A 19,553-nucleotide genomic window follows, 5' to 3' on the forward strand; every position below is an offset into this window, starting at 1 on the left:
CCGCGGCGCCGCCGCCGACGCCGCCGAGGACGCCGCGCGGGCGCCCGCGCTCCGACTCGCCGCGCGCGCGGCTGCGCGAACGGCTCCCCTGCGCGCCCATGCGGCGGACGCTGCTACCGCTCCCGCTCGCTCCGCCCGGGCTCGTCAGGCCCGGGGTACGCATGCTCCCCGCGGGCGCCTGGTGCGGCGAGAGGTAGCCGGGCGAGACGCCGCTCGACGAGACGCGCAGCTCGTGGATGCCCGTCTCGACGCCCTGGAGGCGCTGCCGACTCCCGCTCCCGCTGCTCGGCGCGTCGTCCTCGAGCTCGTCGACCTCGTCGAGGTCGGCCATCGTCGCTCCCGGACCGGCAACACCTTTGCCCTTGAGTCCGCCGCCATAGTCGTCGAAGCGCTTCTCCGGCCGCCCACGACGCTCGTCTGCGCCGGGCACGAGCGCCCGAGCAACCGTCTCGGGCGAGCGCAGGCCTTCGGACGAGCCGGACGCAGACGGCGAAGCGGACGACGCCGACGCGCGGCGTTCGCGCCTCGTCGCCGCGACGGAGGGGCCGCCATTAGGGCCGTCGGCTACAGACGAGGCGGCTGAAGTCGGAGCGGTCGAGGTGGAAGACTGGCCCGGCATGGCGGCGGCTGCGAGACCGAAGAAGGCGGGATGACGGGCCGGGAGAGTGGAAGGGTGGCCGAACGGCGCGTGCGCGACAGCGGGCGCGGCTGCACCGTCGCCATTCGGAGTCACGTCGCCCAGTGTCGAGCCGGGCTTCGGCGCGTTAGCGGGCGAGCCGGACGTGGCGCGACTAGGGGGAGCCATGCCCGGACGACCGGCGAGCGGCGAGTGCGTGTGCGGCTGATGCAGGTGGTAATTGGGGTTCGGGTGAGGGTACCAGGACTGCGGAAGAGGGGTCGGAACGGGGTGCGCTGGAGGAGCGGCAGCCGACTGCTGAGGGGGACTGGCGGAGCCGCGAGCCGAGTTGGCGCGAGAGGCGGTCGCCTCCGTACTCGGTGCGGCGGGGGAGCGCGAGCGCGAGTCAGACTGCGCGTGCGTAATGGCGGCGGGAGGATGGAGAGCCGCTTGCGCAGCATGAGCGAGAGCGGCGGCGTGCGGAGGGAAGTGAGGCGGCGCGCCGGGATAAGGGAACGGCGGCGCTTGTCCAGGCTGGAAACCAGGCGGGGGATGGCCGTAAGGGTAGAAGGGATAGGCGGGGAAGCCTTCGGGCGGAGGCGCTCCAGGGTGGTAGCCTGGGTAGGGAGGGTACGGCATGGGCGGAGGCGGCACGCCCGGAGTACCAGCACCCGGCCCTGTCGCCCCGCTCTCGCCGGTCGGCGTCGTCGTGCCAGGCGTGCGCTGGCGGGCGTCGAGCGAGACACCGCGGCGAGAAGGGTCGGCGGAGCGAGAGCGGCTGCGAGGCGGAGGGTACGGCTGATGCGCGTGCGGATGCGCCGGGTGCGGGTAGGGGTACGGATACGGATATCCCGGCGGGTAGGGCATGCCGTACGGCGGCATGGCGCCTGGAGGAGGCATGACCTTGCGCGCCTTGCGCCCATCATCCGATAGCGCCGCGTCCGCAAACGGCTTGGTCCGCCCATCGGCCATGTCCGCATCTTCGTTCGCGCCCGAACCGCCCGGCGCGCTCTTCCTGCCCTCGCCCGAACGCGTCATGCTCTCGCTCCGCTCCTTCGACACGCCGCGAGCCGCCGCCGCCGCCGTGGTGCCTTTGGGTCCGCGGTCCTTGCTGGTGCTCTTGCCCTTGCTGCGATTCCGCGACTTGATGACGTCCGTCTTGAGCGAGATGGGGCGAGGACGGCCCTTCATCTTGAAGAAGAGGGCGCAGGCGTTGCAGAGGATGTGGGTGCTATCGTGCGACCGGCGCCATAGCGGAGTCGTCTGCGGTACGATCGAGTCGAAGTCAGCTCGGCAGTCGCCAGGAGGCACGCGATCCGCTATCGAGATGCGGCAAAGCACAACATGTTGATCTGGAGAGGGGAGAGATGGGAAGCGTGGGCGCACCTGAGTCGCGCAGTTCGCGCAGATCGGCTGCGTCTGCAGGGTGTAGAGTAGGTTTAGAACGCTGCAGCCCGGATCTGCGCATCACGAGATGCGAGCGAACCTTATCGTAGTTGGCGGGCAGCGGGTTCGGGAGGCCATTGACGGCGTTTGGCGCGGCGGGATCGAAGCTGCCGGGCGGGCGCTCGCCTGCGACGGCTGCGGGAGCCGACGTCGCGGGGGCCGACGCGGCTGCAGACGGCGCAGCGGCGGCTGCGGCTGAGGCGGCGACTCCGGCGAGGGTGGCCGCCGCGGCGTTGGCCTCGGAGTCGTCCATCTTCCTGGGCGTGCCGTCGACGGCGGGAGGTGCAGGCGCGGGGGGCGCTGCCGAGGCGGGCGGCGCAGAGGCTGTAGCGGCGGTGGGCGCAGGCGAGAGTGCGAGCTGCTTGGGCGGTTCGCTGCACGCGGGAGGCGGCGAGCAAACAAGCGAGATTGAGGATGGTCAGTATGCGCGTGGGCTGGCGAGATAAGGGGCGCGTGGTGGGAGCAGGCAAGGCACGGTGTGCGAGGCTCTGAAAGCACGCTAGAGTGCCCGCAGTGCGCGCCTCTGCCCCGCTGCAGCCTCGCCCAGCCCCGTCGCCGTCGCATTCGGCCGACTTTCCCGCACTCAACTCCCGCCGCGCGGGGCATCCCCAGAGTCGCTGCCCGTGCTCTGCTCCCAGCCAGCCGGTCAGCGAGAGTGCAGACGCACCTGGGCTCCTCGGGCACAGACGGCAGGGGGCCCGCTCCGCTCGTGAGGACTGCAGGCGGCGGCTGCTGCTGCTGCTGCTCGTCGCTGCCGGTGCCGCCGCTGCTCGGGCTCGCCGCTGCTGCCGGCGCAGGCGGGACCGGGCTGGGCCCTGCCTGCGGCTGCTGCTGCTGAGCGGGCTGCTGGCCCTGCGCAGGCTGCGGCTGCGCGGGGGCGTCGGCCTGCATTGGCGCTGAGTGGCTCGGGGAAAACGAGGGCGGACAGGCAGAAGCTCGTCGCCGCGCTCGAATCGGCCGCTATCGAGCTCCATCTCTGCCGCCTCTCGCCACCGCAGGGCGCGAATGGGCACGCGCACTCGCCGTCTGACTGCTCGATCCTCCCTATCCTGCCGCAATCACCGGGCAGGGCGCTCTCGCTCTCGCCCGCACACTCCCTCATCGGCTCACCTCGGCATACTGTCAGCTTGCCGATTCTCTGCTCTGCGGGTCTAGAGATGTCCGCGACGGCTTCCAAGCTATCTCACAGAGCGTTGTACAAAGTTGCTGCTCCTCGGGTGAGGTATGGCTCCGACACGTCTACCGGTACCCACGTCCGTTCTCGGACGATGACCACGCGGTGCACACGAACCCTCCCATGCTTTCCGTTCTCGCGAAGAAGCAAGCATGGTGTGGCAGTGCAGTGGTCCGCGGTGGATAACACTCAGATCCACACACCGACGGATCTTGTCGGCGCTGCTCTATCGGACTCAATCGTGCTCAGGCCCTTGGCCAGGAGTGCATCGTCCGCTGCGTTCGCGTCGGATAGCGACGACTCGCGCGATCAGGGGCGAGGTGCGAATGGCGGCTCTGCACTGCACGGCTAGAGCGCCCTCAGAAAAACTACATGCTCGGGTTCTACCTCCGCCCGAGGACGAGCTTGGCGAGCTCGCCTCCGACGCGCTCCCCCTCGGCCTTGGTCCGCCGCCCCAGGCACCGCTTCTCGACCTCCTCGACGCCCCGGCGCCACTCGTCGCTCTTGCGCAGCTGCGCGACCGCGCCCGCCCCGACGCGCACCGACACGTCCGTCCCGCGCGCAGCGTCCTTGGCAAGCGACGTCCACGACTCTTGCACCGTCTCGAGCGGCGCGGGCGCGCCGGGGGAGGGTGCGGGAGGCGTGAGGATCGTGCGCCGAATGAGGTGGTCCGTATCGAGCATGTAGGGCGTGCCGCCGTGCTCGAGTGTGATCCGGGGCGGGCCGTGGAACGACATCGTGCGCTCGTCCCTGCAATTCACGCGCAAGCCCGTCAGTCATTGCTTTGCGCTACCGTGGGACGTGAAGCGGGACGCACAGGCCAGCCGGGTGCTCCTCGGGCGGAACAAGCGTCGTCGAAGCCATCGTGAACTGGGCGTCTTGCGCGCTGCATCCGGTGCACCTCGTCAGTCTCCGCAGTTTTCCGCGCACATCAGCGAAAAGCACCCACTCAGTCGGCATCATCAAGTCGACCCTGCTCTCCCTCACGAGCCTCAGCTCGGTGCTGCGGATGCGCATCTCCCTCACGCTCGGGTCGGCCTCGACATTGTCGAGCCCAAACTCGACCTCGAGCCTCGTCTGAGCGTGCTCGTCGGCCGTGCCCTGCACGCGGTACGTCCACCTGCGCACGAGCGTGCTCTCGAGCGCTGGGCCCGCGAGCGCTTCGGCCTGCCGCGCCGACGCGAGCTCGGCGTCTTGCGCGAACGCGTCGCGGTCCGTCAGCGGCGAGAGGAGCGACGCAAACGTGTTCGAGTCGGAGGACGACGCGGGGAGAGGGGTGAGGATGCGCGTCGACTGGAGGAGGTCGTTCGGCGGGCTGTAGATTCGCACGGTCAGCTTCGCTGCAGACGGGCGCAACGAGGCGGAAGGAGGCAAAGAGACATACGAGGGGAGGAAGACGCTCCGGACCTTCTTGGCTGTGCCCGCGACCCACTCGACAAACCGCCCAAAAGGCCACGCGCCCGCGAGCGCCGGCCCCATTTCCGGCTGCGCCGCGCCCGCGTCGCCCCTCGAGCGATACAGCGGCCAGACGACGTGCCCAAAGCGCGCCTGCACCGTCACGTGCTCGTCGTCGGCGAACGGCGCGCGGAGGACCTTCCACGGGCTCGAGACCGACGCGCCGCCGCTCGTGGTGCGCGCGGCGGCGGGCAGGTACAGCGCGAGGCGCTCGGTGCGCTCGAGGCGCATGCGCTCGCTCCAGTTGAGCAGCTCCGCCTGTGCGCGCTGAGCGGCGTCTGCGCTTTGCTCCGACGAGGACGGGGAGGAAGGCGCGGGAGTCGAGCCGGAGGGCGTGAGGAGGGAGAGCGTCTTGACACGCGCGAAGTGCGACGTGCCGCCCGCTTGAATAGAAGGAGGAGGAGAGAGCGGGGTGAATGGGTACATGGCGTAGCGGATCGAATCGAGGTTCGAGGGGATCGAGGCGAAGAGGCCGGTCGAGGTGCGCTCGGCATGCTGTCGTCCCCAGTGGTCAGTCTCCAGGTTGCACAAGCAAGGCCACGATTACATACAGCAGCAAAAGCCGAGTTGATCAGGCGCTCGGTGCGGTGCAGCATAGCCTCCTCGACGGCCGTCGCCTTGAGCGTGTTCTGCGAGGCATGCCGGGTTAGCGATACTCAGCGCGGATGGGCAAGGTGACGCACAGGCTCGGGTCCAGGCTCGAGGAATGCCTTGGCTGTCCGCGAGATCGCTTGATACACCTCTGGCCGCAGGGTCGTCGCAGGAGCAGGCAGCTCAAACGTCTTTGCGCTCGACTACGGGAAGGAACCTAGTTAGATTAGCGCCGCAGTGCGACATCAAGACAGCACGCACATGATCGAGGAGCTCGAGCTGCTCCTTGGCCGCCTGGACGCCCTCCTTGGAGCCGTGGATCAGAAGCGAGACGACGCCCGTTGCGGGATTGCGGCGGAACATGACTTCGACACCGAGCTGGCGCGTGATGCGCGGGATCGTGGCAGATTCTGCAGGATGCTCGGTGAGCTCGAATCCTCAATGCAAGCGGTCTGGCGACTCACTTGGCGAAAGGAGGAGGAAGAGGTCGCGGTCGGAGAGCGCAACGGCTGCGAGGAGCTTTGTCAGGACGACCCAGGGGCGAATGACGCGAGTCACTCACCTTCAGTGATGCTTGGGCCGGTCTTGCGCTTCGGCACCGTCTCGGGGTGGACCATGTTGAAGTGGAGGACGAGGATGGTGTGCAGGAGCTCGCGCTTCGACATCTGGTCTACGCGCTTGCTCTTCCAAAACTTGGCCTTCTTCCCCGGCGTGTTGGTGCGGAGCCGCGGGTCGGTCAGGTCGAGCGCGAGGCCGTACTCGCTGACGAGCTCTTCGAGCTGGCGCTTGTTGAAGGCGCGGTCGACGCGCTTGTACGTCTTTTCCCACACCTGGAGGTAGATGAGGCGGTGCGAGTCGGGCGAGGTGGCGGTCGGAACATTGAAGCGTCTCGGGCGGAACGCGTTCAGGTCGTCGGCGGTGGGGCCGGTCGACGAGGAAGCGGGTTCGAGGAGCGCATTGAGGGACAACGACGGCTTGACAGGCGCTGCCGCGCGCGTATCCACCGTGTCCTCGTGTGCAGCCTCAGCGGAGGAGGAGGGAGTGTCGTCGGCAGTCGGAGAGGCCGACGAGGGAAGAGACGCGTGAGAGGCGGCGGGTGGCCGTGCTGCTGCGTCGGCTGCAATCTCGCCGAGGAGGTCTGCAAGCGCCTGCTCTGCATCCTTCGCTGTGCCCTCTGCCAGCTCGCCGCGCTGCGTCGCCGGCTGCTCAGTCTCGTCGTGAGCTTCAGCGTCGTGAGCGAGCTGCGGCTCGACCTCGTCTCGTCCCTGAGCGTAGGTCGCTGCGCCCCTCGTGTACACTGAGAGTCTGCTCGGGTGCCCGGTGCTGGTCTGGCTTGTCGCAGGCGTGCGGGTCGAGCGAGCGGCGGTGCAGGCCCGGTGGACGGTGCGAGCTTCGGCGCGAGAGCAAGCGGCGCACGCAGCGCGTCCTGCAGCCTGAGCGGACGTGCGCAGCATTCCTCGAGCTCGCTGGTCGCCCTAGTCTGCGCTCGACAAGGCTCGGCGCAGGCGATGAGCGCGGTCGAGGCGAAGCGAGCGTCTTGCATTTCCCTTTTCCTTGACATCTGCACTCTCCTCGGCCTCGTCGCGCTCCAGACGCTGCAGTAAGCGATCAGAGTTGCTCAGCAGACTCGTACGAGCACACTCGTATTCGCCGCACCTCGCCTCGTCGCGTTGCTCCCCGTCCGCACTCTCCCCCTCGTCCTCATCTCTCGAGCGCCGTAGCGCCCGCCCGCAGCCATGCGCCACGGCCTGCGCACCGCCAAGCTCTCGCGGCCAACCGCGCACCGCGTCCTCATGCTCCGCAACCTCGTCTCGTCCCTCCTCGAGCACCAGCAGGTCACCACCACCCTTGCAAAGGCAAAGGCCGCCCAGAAGCTCGCAGACCAGGTCATCCAGTGGGGCAAGAAGGGCGGCAAGAGCAACTGGGACAGGGCAAACGCTTTCCTACTCGTGCGCTTCCCTTCCCATGGCCTACTCGCACTCAGGTGCCGCTTCACGCGACTCGACGCTGACCCTCCTCGACTCGCAGAACCCGAAACAAACCCTCACGCCCCTCTTCACCACTCTTGCCGAGCGCTACGCGACACGCCCCGGCGGCTACACGCGCATTCAGCGCGCCGGCTTCCGCGTCGGCGACCGCGCGCCCATCGCCGTCCTCGAGCTCGTCGACAACGCCAACGACCTCCGCTTCGAGACGGCCGCGCGCACGCTCGGGCGCGAGTTTGCCATCCGCGCGCGCGAGGGGGCCGCGGACGAGAGCGCCAAGCACGCCTGGCGCGACTTCCGCACCGCCGTCGAGGCAGAGGGACCGGAGCGCATCAGTGCGCTCGTCGGCTCGCGCGCCGCGCGCGACTTTGGGGTCGACCGCTTGACGAGCGAGAACGTCGTCAAGGCGCTGCGGTTCCGCCGCGCGCCGCTCCCCGTCGACCCGGAGCAGAGCACCTCGCCCTCGTCGCCCGTCCTCGAGGGCGCCGAGGCCGAGCAGGCCGCGTCCGAGGCGGCCGTCGCGCCCGCGCCGGCCGTCGCCCACCCGGCGACGCTCTTCCTCGACCGCGCGTACCACCACTACCTCTCGTCGCTCGCGTCCTTCTCGCTCGCGTCGGCGCCGCGGCCCGACCCGCAGCGCCAGGTGCGCCAGCTCACGCAGCGCCTCGGCGACCTCGAGCTGCGCGGCGCGCCCCGCCCCGTCGTCACCGTGCCGCAGGTCGGGCGGACGCCCAAGGCCGGCGAGCGCGTCGACGCGTGGGAGTCGACCCTCGAGGCCGACGTCGAGGTCAGCCGCCGTGGCGGGCCCATCTCGCGCGCCAAGGGGTCGAACAAGGCGCGCGAGTCGAGGAGTAGGGCCGCGGCGGGCAAGGCGGCGCAGCAGCACGAGGTGCTCGAGGGGCCGGTCCGTGCCGAGGCAGGCGAGCCGGCACAAGTGTAGAGCATCACTCGCAACGCAGTACAGCACTTTTCTCGAATCGTCCGGTGTGCATCTGGTCATGAGAACAGTCAAAGTTGCGAGTGGTACAGCACGAGGGAAAGAGAACACATGGTGGTGAACAAGCGAAGAAAAGGGAAAAAGTGACCACCGTCCAGCAGTGTCTATGGGGCGTCAATCGTTCCGCCTTACCACCTCCTCGTCTCCGAGCTCTGCTGCGGCGGCCTGAACCCACCCTCTCCGCCCGGGTAGTCGTACAGCCCCTCTTCCTCGTCGCGGTACCCGACGACGCTCGTCGCGTTGTACGGCGCGGCAGATCCCGCACCGCCGCGCTTCGCCTTGGCGAGCTTCGCGCCCACGGCCGTCTGCGGCTGCTGCTGGTACTGCTGCTGCGGGTACGCGTACGCGTCCTGGTACGCCCCCGCGCCTCCGCGCGGGCCCTCGTAGTACTCGTCGTCGTACTCTTCGGCGCGCGCAATCTCGTTCCGGAGCCCGCTCGACTTGGACGCGTTGCGCCCGTGGCCCGCGGCCGAGGGGTAGCCCGGCGCGATGAGCTCGTCTTGCGAGTAGGATGGGCGGGAGGCCTGGTCCCACAGGCCCGACTGGCGGATCTCCTCGGCCGCGTTCGAGTAAACCGAGTCGTAGCGCGCACTGTGGCGTGATGCGTCAGCTTTGAGCGTGAGGTTTAAGATGTCGCCCGCGACTCGTGGGTTCCGAGACGCACTGGTCGAGGCGCTGCTCCGAAGCGTAGATGCTCGTGTAGCAGATAAAGTAGATCTGGGTGTCACAAACGCATTGCTAGTCAGCGCGCAGTCGCAGGAACAGCGCGACGCCGAGAGGCGAGCGAATGCCGCACATACCTCGCAGAGTCCGACGATGACAAAGAGCAGGCCCATGATACCGATCTGGATCCAGGTCCAGATGTTGCAGATGTCGTTGGCGGTCGTGTCAGTGTCATCGGCTGAGAAAAGGCGAGTGCACTGGTCGACGCCCTCCGAGTGCTTGACGGCCGAGATGATGATGACGGCGAGGGCGAGGAGGATCGACGCGGTCACAAGGAGACCGTTGAGACGGAGACTGTTATGCGAGTGGTCAACGTTGCGCCTCCGAGATGCGGGATGAGGAAACACACTAGCTCTTGAAGAGACGGGGCTTCTCGCGAAACACGCCAAAGAAGCCAAAGGGCTGACACGCCGCCACCGCAAAGGACAGCACGCCCAGGATGTACGAGACGAACGAAGGCGTCGTGACAGACACGACTGGCGGAGGAAGAGCACCCTCGATCAGCGGATGCCGGAGCCAGGAGATAGAACGGAGGTGGGACGAACTCGCTGGTGCGGCAAAGCAGAGAACGCCGGCGACGACGGCGATGATGAGGAATTGCGCCATGATGGCGTAGATGCCCGCGTTGTCTGCAAGTCGCGTTTGACGCAGGGGAGGGAGCGGTGAGCGAGAGGATCTCCGACCACGGCAGCTAGACGACGCACAGAGCGGTACAGCGCAGCATACGTATGTCCTCGACCAGATGCCCATCTTGCACGCGTCTTCGGGGTGTAGGTCGGGGAGAATTCGCGGTCGGATGTCGAGGCGGAGATGAAGGCGACGAGACGCGAGAGGGCTGCGAGACGCGGCGATCGCGCGTGTATGAGCTTTGTTGAACCCTGCTCCGACAGACGCGCGGTCTGATCCTGTCCGTCAGGGTCGTGCTGGTCGTGCTGGTCTGCTGCGAGGACGAGGCGGTGCGGCAGACTTGCTCCTGGTCGCGTGAACGCCGGTCGGCTGTGCGTTGCGCGAGTCGAGGTGTGATCTCGAGTGCAGCAAAGCCCGTCTGAGCCCGCTTGAGCGATGCTGTGCCGACGGTGTGCTGGCGTGAAGAAGCGCCGTAGTGATCCTTTGTCGCTCGCAATACAAACTTGTATGCAGTCCGCACCTTGGGTCTCCGCCTCATGCCTGCGTCCCTTCCGGCTTTCCTTCGTCGGGCCCGTCCAGCTATTCGTTTGACTCCTGCCACTACCGAAGCAACGCTTTGCGCTTTTCGGCTCGTATCGTTGCTGCTGCCTTGAGTCAGGCTCGATATACATGATTCCCGGTCCCCGTTGTTTGCGCTTCCATCGGTGCCTCGCTCTGTCTCTTCCCTTGCTGCGATCCCACTAGCTCGTCCAGTGCTTGCGACATGGCGCCTGCCCTCGACCACGTGATCATCCTCGTCCCGCACGACGTCCTCCACAACCTCCCCACCTCGCTCACCTCGGCTTTCACGGTGACACCGGGCGGCACACACGCAGACGGTCTCACCGAGAACAAGCTCGTCGTCTTCGAAGACGGCGCTTACCTGGAGCTTATCGCCTTCGTCCCCGGCGTCGAGCCTTCGAAGCGCGACTTGCACTGGTGGGGCCGCAAGCAGGCCGGCATCATCGACTTTGCGCTCACTTCGCCCGCCGTCCTCGCGCACTTTCCTTCGTCATACGACCCGCCGGTCGCTGGTGGGCGCCGCCGCCCGGACGGCGAGGAGGTCAAGTGGGTCGTCACCTTTCCGAAACCGACTTTCGAGCGCGGCGCAATCCCCTTCTGGTGCCACGACACGACCCTGCGGGAGCTGCGCGTGCCGAACGACGCCGCAAAGACGACGCATCCCTCGGGCGCGACGGGGGTGGCGGGCCTGACCGTGCGGATCCCGGCGGAAGCCTACGACGAAGCGATCAAGGCGTATGTTGAGCTGCTCGGCACGCCCGGTGAAGTTGCGGACGAAGGCAAGGGACGCGTGTTCGATTTCACGACGGTGGCAGACGAGAATGAGACGGTCAGCATCCGCCTGCTCAAGGGCGAGGGCTCGAGGGTTACTTTCGACGAGGTGGTCGTGCGCAGCCGGGACAAGGATATCTTCGGCGGGACGGCTCTCGAGGAGGATGTTGACGGCGAGCTCTTGCGGGTGCGGTTCGTGTAGAGCGAGACATTCTGGCACCGTGCGCGCGGTTCGACCGTGCTTCCGCCCAATGGAATCACACGAGAGAAGCCACTTCACGCGGCACTCGAACGTCTTTCCGACGCTTGGGCTCTCCTCGCTGCTGTCTTGACATGCTGCGTACTAGGCAACACGCGCGGGGAGAAATTGAGAAGGCCAAGCAAGCGAGTCCCATTCCGACAGATTCCTCCAGACCGCCCCGCCGCAGCTACTACCAGCGACTGCGCCCGTAGCCCCATTCGCTGCCGTAATTGCGACGGTCGAGCCAGCGTTTCGCCGCGCGGCGCTGGTGCCCGATGCGGTCCTCCGTCGTAGGCGCCTCGAAGGTCGTGCCGCTGTACTCGATACCCTGCGCCTCGCACGCCGCCTTGATTTCGACGACCGCCACGCGCGAAAACGTCTTGGTCCACTTTGGGAGCGCGAAGCCCTCCGACAGCCACTCCGATACGCAGCCGGGCTCTTCCTTCCACTCAAAGGCGAGGATGTCGCCAAGATCAGCGCTGACATTATCGAGTTCGAGGCTGTTGAGCGCTTTGATCCTACTCGCGCCGTCGACGAGAGAGAGGAGATGAGCCGAGGCGACGACCGTCTGGCTGCCGAAGCTGAGATGCTCGAGCGGCAGGCCGCGAAGGATGTCGAACGAGGGCTTGTCGGCGCACCTGCAGCCGCGGCCGAGGGTGAGCGAAGTGATGTCGTCGGCATACTTGACGGCCTTCGGGATCTTCCATCCGATGGTGGTCCCCTGAAGGGTGAGGCTCTCTACGCTGTCGAGCTTCGTCGCCGCCGCGAGGACGTCGATCAGGGCGCTCGACTGCATGTCGCCCGAGAGGACGAGCTCCGCCAGGCTCGAGCAGCTCTGGACGAGGCGCGACGCGCTCGAGCTTGCCCTCAGCACCCACAACTCGAGCTTGTCGACGGACGAGAGGTCGAGTTCATCGCTGGGTGCGCCGACTGTGAGCGCGGCTGACGGCGCACCTTCGAAGAGCAGGGTAAGCTGGCGGACCGAAGGCGGGATCGCCTGGAAGTGAGAAGGCTGATACGGATCGCCGCAGTCGTGCAGCGCAGCCTGAAGCGTGAGGGTCTGCAGCTGTCGGAACGGCAGGACAGCCTGACTGCCGTATTCAAACACGGCGCGGACGAGCTGGTCGCCTTCGAGACGGAGGTACTCGAGGTTCGGGAGGGCGCTGAACAGGCGGGCGGCGTCGAAGTGGAAGGCAGGGACGGCGGGGAGGTGTCCCCTGACGAAGCTGAACCGAGTGCAAACCGCTCCGATGTTTTTGCGGAGATCGAGACTCTTCTGGAACGAGACGAGCACGTCGGGCCTGTGCACCTTGACAGTGGCGAACCTCGAGCGGAAGTGGGCGTCGTGGAATGGAAGAAGCGCGCGGCAGGCGGGAACCGAAGGCGGACGGGTTGAGTAGACTTCGTCGAAGATCTTGTGGAGCAGCTCAAAGGGCAGCGAGAGCAGCGAGACCTTGGGAACGAGGTCGTCCGTCTTGACGTCCTGGTGGGGCGGAATGTCCGTCAGGCGAGCGGAGGAGGGTGGGACCGGTGAGGAACGCACTTGGTGCTGTTGCGTATCAACCTGGTCCATCCCGAGCTCGATCCGGCAGTCAGCGTCCAAGGCGAGTGAGCGGAAGGAGGAAGAGGAGCGGAACGAACGCGAAGGTCGCATGTGATAGGACTCGCTCGGCGGGCCTTCGGACAGGCCGCATGCAACAGTCAGTAGCAGTAACAGCGCTCGAAGCCAACTGGGGTCTCCTCGAGTCGTCGATACAGCAACGCTGTCGCGCGTTCCGCTGGACGCGACTCGTCTCGCTTTTCTGACGATCCAGAGGCAAGGTGCGCTGGAGGACCACCAAACCTGAGCCCCTTGCACGAGGCACTCACCTTCCCGCCAGGCCAAACAGGAGTGGGAGCGTTACGATCCTGCGCCTTCGCCGAGCACCGTGCGGCTTCTTCGACTCCTTGATGGGGCCGCCCACTACGCGCGTCGAGCGAGGAAGCGAGGGCGCGTGTAAGAGGCACAGTCATAGTCGCGTGCCGTACTCACCTCGAGCGCACGACCATTCGAAGCCAAGTCTGGACCATTCGCCTCCCCTGTTGCTGACAACACCGCACATCCGCTTGGCAGCCATTACTGGCGTAATAGGCACGCCGCAGCTCGGCGAGCAGCAGCCAGACTGCAGGAGTGCAGGAAGAGAGGAGGAGACTTGAACCTAGACTTTGAGGACGGGAGAAGAGGAGAGATAGACCTAGACTTTGCGGCTCGAAGCTGGAGCGCGGTAGGTCGCTCTCGTCACGCATAGGCAGCCATGCGAACTGTCATCGCAGTGCGCAGGGAATTGACTCGAGCGAAGCGAAGTCAAGCAGGGGTTGTGGAGCGAAGGAAGATCGTTAGAAGACACGATTGGCGAGAGTGAAGGGAGTTGGGAAGATGAGGACGAGCTCGCTGAGCCTCAGAGTGACTGCGTTCATTATGCGTCGACGTAGTAGTACGGCAAATCACGGTGCAGCAAATATGCATGCAAGCGAGCTGTATTGCCATCAAATCGCGGCGGAGACCTCCAGTCCCCGAGGATGTAAGCAGCGCATCGGCCGCCGGAGTGGGTACAGTGAACAGGAGAAGTTAAGCGACAGCCTCGACTGCTGCAATCGCTGTGAAGATGCTGCGCAAAAAGCGACAGAAGTTGAGGATGATGAAACTCAGCAGGGAGCGAGAGACTGCGGGAGTTGCTGCCATGCAGGCAGGCGGGGCAAACGAGTGCTCTGCTACCACTTGCTCGATTCGCTCGGTCGCTTCAAGCTAGAGGACGACGTGAGACGAGGACGAGGAGCAGGTTCGCCTCCGTCATCCTTGCAGGTCGCGCCATGGCCCCTCGCCTGAGCAAGCGACAGCTGCGCGAGCTCGAGGAGCTTGAGCAGCTCGAACGCTCTCGTCAGGCATCGACGCTCCCGACCGAGGACGAGGTCGAGTCGTCCGACGAAGAGGACGTCCCTCCTCCAGCCAAGAGCGCAGGCGCATTCGGAGCAGTGCGTCCCCTCCAAAGCTCTGTGTCATCCCTCAGCAGCTGACTGAGCCTTCCCGCAGCTCGATCTCGGCGATGATAACGATGACGACGACGAGCCCGACGAGGAGGACGACGCGCAGGCAGCTCCCGCAAAGGTCCGCAGCTCCCCTCCGATGTTCTCCAAGCTCACCTGAACGCCTTTCCTCTGCAGAAGAAGTCGAACAAGAAAAAGAAGAAGAAGGCGAAGAGCGCGGCATCCCCTGCACCCGATTCTCCCGCCGACGTCGCTTCTGCCGACTCTCCTGCGACACCTTCAGCTCAGACCGCCACGCCGTCGAAGCAGAGCAAGGGAAAGAAGAAGAAGGGCGGAAAGGCAGAACCGGCGGCAGCGCCGGTGGACGATGGCATGGACGAGATTGACCGCGCCCTGGCCGAATTGGCGGTCAAGGGGGGTGGTGACCCGGGCGCAGCTACATCAGCTTCTTCTCAGCCGCAGCGGCTTGATCCAAAGTGGACGGCTGTCAAGGAGGTCCGTTTGACATTTCTGTTCCCGCTTTGACAGTGCTGACCCTCTTAATCCGCAGGTCTTTGCATTTGACCCCAAGTTCCTGGACTCTGATGCCGAGCTGCGGCGTATGTTCGGAAGCAAGATCGTGTGTCGAGGTCAGCTGTCAAAGACTGAGAACCGGCTGACCCGCGCCTGCACAGATTGGCAACGCTCCGCAAGCGCCGCGGTCGCAACATCACGCCCGCTTCGCCAACAACCCGCACCACTCGACGTCCATCCGCCGAACGCCGTCGTATCTTGCTACGCCCGAGCCAGGCTGGCCATCACCCTCAGGCGTGCTCGGCCTGACGCGCTACGACGGCCCGGAGTCGCAGGGCGACGATGCGGGCGAATGGCACACCTTCGTCCATCCGCCGAGCTACAAGCAGGCGCAGCTCATGTTCCTCGAGGTTCTCCAGCAGGCGGACGGGAACCGCTTGTATGATGTGCTTGCCGCACTGCCGTATCACGTCGACACGCACATGCAGCTGTCGGAGATGATGGCGCAGCAGGGCGACCAGGGTGCGTGGCTCAGATACGGAGCTACCGCACACCAAGAGGGCTGACCGCAACTCCCTGCAGGCGCATCCGCAACCCACCTTGCCCGGGCTCTCTACGTCCTCTCCGCCCCACTCCCGCCAACTTTCCCGTCTGGCTCGTTCCGCCTCGCGTACAGCCAGATCGAGAACCGTGCCCTGTTCCTCGGCATCGCGCGCAAGGTCTCGCTGCTCGTCAAGCGCGGCACGTGGCGCACCGCGTTCGAGTGGGCGAAGATCGGGCTCGGCATGGGAGGCGGCGAGGACCCGGTTGGCATGCTGTGCTGGTACGCCTCGCGCAGACCGGATCTTGCGACACGTTGCTCACGCTCGTCCGTGCAGGATCGACTTGCTCGCGCCGAAGGCGGGCCAGCACGACTGGTTCTTCAAGTTTCTGCCCGCCCTCGAGGCCGCCTACCCCGACATGCACATCGGCAGCTACCCCGGTCTCGCCTTCGCCAAGGCTATGTGCGTGCGGAACCAGGAGCAGGAGCGGAAACAGGTGCGTCTCGTTGTACCGTTTGCAAAGTGCTCTCCAGTGACCCAAACCGCACCGCAGGGCGACGAGAAGAGCACTGCAGCGTTGAAGAGTGCTGTGCTGCGCTTCCCGATGGTCGCGACGCTGCTGTCGAACGCGCTCGGCTTCGACCTGCCCCCCTCCATTGTTACGCATCGCCGCGCACAGCTCGACGGCGCCTTCACGTGCGTTGACCCGTTTTCGCGTCGTGTTAGCGGACTGTGCATACTGATCCGACGAGACCGCCTCCAGCAAGAACCCCTCCTACGCCCTCTCCCTGCTCTCGGAGCTCTACGTCGCACGCACGTCGGCCCTCTGGAAGGACCCCTCGTCGACGGCTTGGCTGCGCAAAGCCATCACGCAAGCTGCAGCTTCGCTCGACGACGCCTCGCTGGAAGACGTGCGCATCGGCGATGAGCTATTCTCGAAGGGCGCATTCCCGCAGGGCTATGCGCCTGCCGGCTTGATCCGCGCTGCCTTCATCTCTGGTGCGTCATGGTCCCTCCATCTCCTCAGCCGGCGCGTCCACGCTCACAAACTTTCCCATCTTAGACATCGCGTCCGTCAGGCCGTACCTCCCTCCCGCCGCGCGGAGCGGCACGTCGTACTCTTTCGACCCTCTCCCGCCCACTTCGCCGCACGCGACCTTCTACAACGACGCCTACTTTGCGCCGCTGTACGCCGCCGGCTCGTTCAAGCGGCGCGGTCGCGGGCCGCTTCCCGGTGGCGCAGGGCGTGCAGGAGCAGGCGCCGGCGGAGGGACGGCGCAGGACGTTGCGGCCGCGTTGCGTGACGGGCTCGCGCGCATGCTCGGCATGGGTCCCGAGGGCCCGCAGGTCGAGCTCAACGACGAGCTGCGCGCCGAGCTGCTCGAGGAACTCGCGATGCTCAATGGCGGAGGAGAGCGGATGCCTGGTGGATTCGGCGGAGACGAGGGCGAGGGAGAGGACGATGAAGAGGGCGAGTGGGAGGACGAGGAAGGTGTGGAGGAGAACACGCGGAATGTGCTGCAGAGGCTGGCAAACCTGTTTGGCGTGGGCGGCCAAGCAGGAGATGCAGCACAGGCAGGGCGGGACGATCCTGAGCAGCGTGAAGAGGATCGCTGAATCATAGTTCGCTCGCTTGTAACGCGCTGCGATTGAAGCGTGATCTGGGCGTGGTATGACAGCAACAGCTTGCGCAAGCGAGGAACCAACGAACAAAAGGCAAGGGCAAGAAGCTACCGCACGACGACCGTCACCCATTCGTCCAGCGTCTCATCCTCCGCGCGCTCCTCCTTCCTACTCCAGACCGACAGCGCCAGGCTGGTCCGCCGGCGAGCCTTGGCCTCCTGGACCGCCTCGTCACTGTCTTCCTGCTCCGCACCTGGACCTCCCGCAGCAGTCGACCTGCGTCTCGAGATGCTCCAGCGGCTGAGCGACCTGCTCAGCGACCGTCTCAGCAGACCCGGCCCCGCGCTCTCTGCCGCGTCGCTCGCGCCCGAAAGCGCCGAAGGTGGGCGGCGCACGGCGAATTCGTCGATACGGTCCTCGTCGGCGCGCCCGCGCGGCTCGTACGGCGCGTGTTCAGGGATTGTGTGATCCTCGACGCGCCCGTCGCTGTCGCCAGTCGCCCCGCCGAAGCCAAACCAGCTGCTGCGCCTCGATGCGCTCCGCCCCAGCCCTCCCGGCATCGACCGCCTCCTCCTCCCCCCGTCCCTGCCCGTCGTCGTCCGCGCCGGCTCGGCCCTGCGCTCGACCGCGCCCCACACGTCGCCATACAAGCCGGACCCGCGCCCGCCGCCGAGGAGCGCGGTCGGCTTGAGGACGCTCGCGAGCGAGACGCGGTACGGCGCTTCGCGCGGCGAGTGGGGCGCGGGGAGGTGCGACGCGTCCCAGGTGTAGAGACTCGCGGCGGACGGCTGCGGGCGGAGCGAGGCGCGTCGGCGGGAGTTGGCGTGGGAGAGCGGAAGCGAAGGTGCAGGTGAAGTTGCGCGCGAGAGCAGGGACGAGAAGGGGGCGGGGGAGGAGCTCGACGCGCGCAGGGCGTCCGGGTGCGGGTAGCAGCGCGTGTCGAGGCCCGGCGGGGGCAGCGGGCGCGCGTGTCGCGGCGGCGAGGGCACTGCGGGCAAGTCGTCGAGAGGCGGCTCGGGGAGGTGCGAAGTCGACTCGCGCGGGTGCGCGAGGAGCGACGCGACGAGGTCGTGTTTGGGGAAGGGGAGTGCGTCCGTGTCGTCGGCGGCGAAGAGGCGCGTGACGGAGCGGCGGAGGCGAGGGCGGCGCGTGTAGGTGTCGAAGTGCGCCGCGTCCGGGTAGACGGAGGACGAATACGAGTCAAAGCTGGGCTCAACGACGTGCACCCGCTCGGGTTCGGGCAGATCTTCGATGAAGGACGAGACTCGATGGTCGAGCGACGAGGGTGCGCGCGAAGACGAGGCCGACGGTGCTCCGTGCGAGGCATCGAGCTCTTCGTCGAAGACACCGTCGAGGTCATACGCCGTGAGGAGGCTGCGGCGCCGAGCCATGCTGCCGACGGCGAGGCGTGAGGTCGATGCAGAGGGCGGCGTCGGGCACGTTTCGACCAGCTCGACAAAGCCTGGCACGGGTCGAGGCGGAGTCGATGTCGGCTGAGTGCTGCTCGACTCGTCGTCTAGCATGCGGCCCTTGCCCTTGACGTCTTGCGGAGCGGGGATCCAGTCGTCTTCGACAGTCGGGGAGGGGAATGACGTGTTGGGCGTCAACAGCGTGTTGCTGCTGTCCTCGCTCTCGCGCGGAAAGACGTGATTCGCGAGCGACGACGGCGGGCGCGACTGTTCGCTGTCGTCGGCGTCGCTGTCCGTCTCGTACTCGGACACGGCCTCGTCGGCGGCGAGGTCGAGTGCGTGCCAGCTGTGCACGCGGCGCTGGCACTTTTCGGGCGACGCGAAGACGTCTTGCGAGAGGTCGGCGCTGTCGTTGGCTTGCGGTTGGAACGCGGCGAACGGGAGGCCGGTGAGGGAGATGGACTGCTCGGCGAGCTCTTCGCCGACGGGGTCGTCGAGGATGGGCGTGCACTCTTTCCACTGGTGCGACTCGATGGACGAGCGGAAGGGTAGCAACGCGTCCACCGAGTCGTCGGCGGTGTCGTCGAGGTTGTCAGCGGGAGCGAGGGGGGCGTCGTCGAGTAAGTCGAGGTCGAGAGGCGGAGGCGTCGGTAGCCGCGGTGCGTCTTCCGATACCGATTTTTGTGCCTGCGCCGGCATCCGAGGCTTGAGGATGTTGCTGAGGTCGGCGAAGGGCTGTACAAGCGGGAGTACGGACGGGTGAGCGGGTGGACGAGCATGTGAGTGGAAGGACAGGCGCGTGCTCACTCGCGACAGTGACCTAGTGAGCCGCCCCGGCATTATGTAGTAGTCGTCAAAGGTCGTGAGAGATCTCGAAACAGTCTTTGAGCCGAGCAGTCGGGCTGGGGGGGTTGAGTGGGAGGATGCGAGGGCGCGGAAGGAGCGTCTGTGAGCGGTGGGAGGTGGTCAGTCGCGTGCTCGAGTTTCGACGCTGCTCTGATAGTAGCACAGCAAGTCCACAAGCACCGCCTGAGAGCCCACAGGGCGCAGGAGGGCTGCGGTCGATGGCAGCGCCTCGCTCAACCTCGAAGACAGGAGACGAAGAGCAGCGCGGGAACGGCGGCGTGGAAACTCACGCTTCTACCACGGAACGACAGAGCGAGAGCGTACTAGCAGTCTGCGCTTGTATCTGCCCAGCCCTGGCCGAGTCGAGTGAGCCGAGCAGAGCCAACTTGCAGCTCTCGCTCTTCCGTCC

General features: G+C 66.5%; 8 protein-coding genes across 8 annotated transcripts; 3 read left to right on the forward strand and 5 right to left on the reverse strand.

Moving 5' to 3' along the window:
• Positions 1-2,953, reverse strand: JCM10292_007324 (uncharacterized protein; the record flags this gene model as incomplete). Its single annotated transcript, XM_076651598.1, has 4 exons — positions 1-1,879; positions 2,003-2,035; positions 2,103-2,436; positions 2,730-2,953. Coding segments are annotated over 4 exons (2,470 nt in total), but the record flags the coding sequence as incomplete, so codon positions are not given.
• Positions 2,954-3,619: 666 nt separating this feature from the next.
• On the reverse strand, positions 3,620-6,736 carry JCM10292_007325 (uncharacterized protein; the record flags this gene model as incomplete). The annotated part of the gene is made up of 9 exons (XM_076651599.1): positions 3,620-3,986; positions 4,054-4,122; positions 4,186-4,551; positions 4,621-5,186; positions 5,243-5,320; positions 5,375-5,485; positions 5,544-5,692; positions 5,747-5,791; positions 5,845-6,736. The coding sequence occupies 9 exons, from the start codon at positions 6,734-6,736 to the stop codon at positions 3,620-3,622; spliced, it is 2,643 nt and encodes an 880-aa protein (XP_076502797.1).
• Positions 6,737-7,018: 282 nt separating this feature from the next.
• On the forward strand, positions 7,019-8,207 carry MRPL8 (mitochondrial 54S ribosomal protein bL17m MRPL8; the record flags this gene model as incomplete). The annotated part of the gene is made up of 2 exons (XM_076651600.1): positions 7,019-7,231; positions 7,311-8,207. The coding sequence occupies 2 exons, from the start codon at positions 7,019-7,021 to the stop codon at positions 8,205-8,207; spliced, it is 1,110 nt and encodes a 369-aa protein (XP_076502798.1).
• Positions 8,208-8,392: 185 nt separating this feature from the next.
• JCM10292_007327 (uncharacterized protein) lies at positions 8,393-9,737 on the reverse strand (the record flags this gene model as incomplete). Its single annotated transcript, XM_076651601.1, has 6 exons — positions 8,393-8,855; positions 8,929-8,981; positions 9,065-9,281; positions 9,337-9,463; positions 9,533-9,616; positions 9,692-9,737. The coding sequence occupies 6 exons, from the start codon at positions 9,735-9,737 to the stop codon at positions 8,393-8,395; spliced, it is 990 nt and encodes a 329-aa protein (XP_076502799.1).
• Positions 9,738-10,377: 640 nt separating this feature from the next.
• Positions 10,378-11,148, forward strand: JCM10292_007328 (VOC family protein; the record flags this gene model as incomplete). The annotated part of the gene is made up of 1 exon (XM_076651602.1): positions 10,378-11,148. One exon carries the CDS (start codon positions 10,378-10,380, stop codon positions 11,146-11,148), a length of 771 nt encoding a protein of 256 aa, XP_076502800.1.
• A 229-nt stretch (positions 11,149-11,377) lies between these two features.
• Positions 11,378-12,760, reverse strand: JCM10292_007329 (uncharacterized protein; the record flags this gene model as incomplete). Its single annotated transcript, XM_076651603.1, has 2 exons — positions 11,378-12,670; positions 12,731-12,760. The coding sequence occupies 2 exons, from the start codon at positions 12,758-12,760 to the stop codon at positions 11,378-11,380; spliced, it is 1,323 nt and encodes a 440-aa protein (XP_076502801.1).
• Positions 12,761-14,037: 1,277 nt separating this feature from the next.
• On the forward strand, positions 14,038-16,883 carry JCM10292_007330 (transcriptional repressor TCF25 family protein; the record flags this gene model as incomplete). The annotated part of the gene is made up of 10 exons (XM_076651604.1): positions 14,038-14,199; positions 14,258-14,332; positions 14,389-14,706; positions 14,762-14,830; positions 14,886-15,246; positions 15,307-15,547; positions 15,603-15,762; positions 15,820-15,962; positions 16,030-16,265; positions 16,330-16,883. 10 exons carry the CDS (start codon positions 14,038-14,040, stop codon positions 16,881-16,883), a joined length of 2,319 nt encoding a protein of 772 aa, XP_076502802.1.
• A 113-nt stretch (positions 16,884-16,996) lies between these two features.
• JCM10292_007331 (uncharacterized protein) lies at positions 16,997-19,138 on the reverse strand (the record flags this gene model as incomplete). The annotated part of the gene is made up of 2 exons (XM_076651605.1): positions 16,997-19,033; positions 19,106-19,138. 2 exons carry the CDS (start codon positions 19,136-19,138, stop codon positions 16,997-16,999), a joined length of 2,070 nt encoding a protein of 689 aa, XP_076502803.1.
• Positions 19,139-19,553: the final 415 nt, after the last annotated feature.

This window comes from Rhodotorula paludigena, assembly GCF_050403205.1.
Source record: "Rhodotorula paludigena JCM10292 DNA, Rt_paludigena_JCM10292v1_ctg54, whole genome shotgun sequence".
In the NCBI taxonomy this organism is placed as follows: domain Eukaryota; kingdom Fungi; phylum Basidiomycota; class Microbotryomycetes; order Sporidiobolales; family Sporidiobolaceae; genus Rhodotorula; species Rhodotorula paludigena.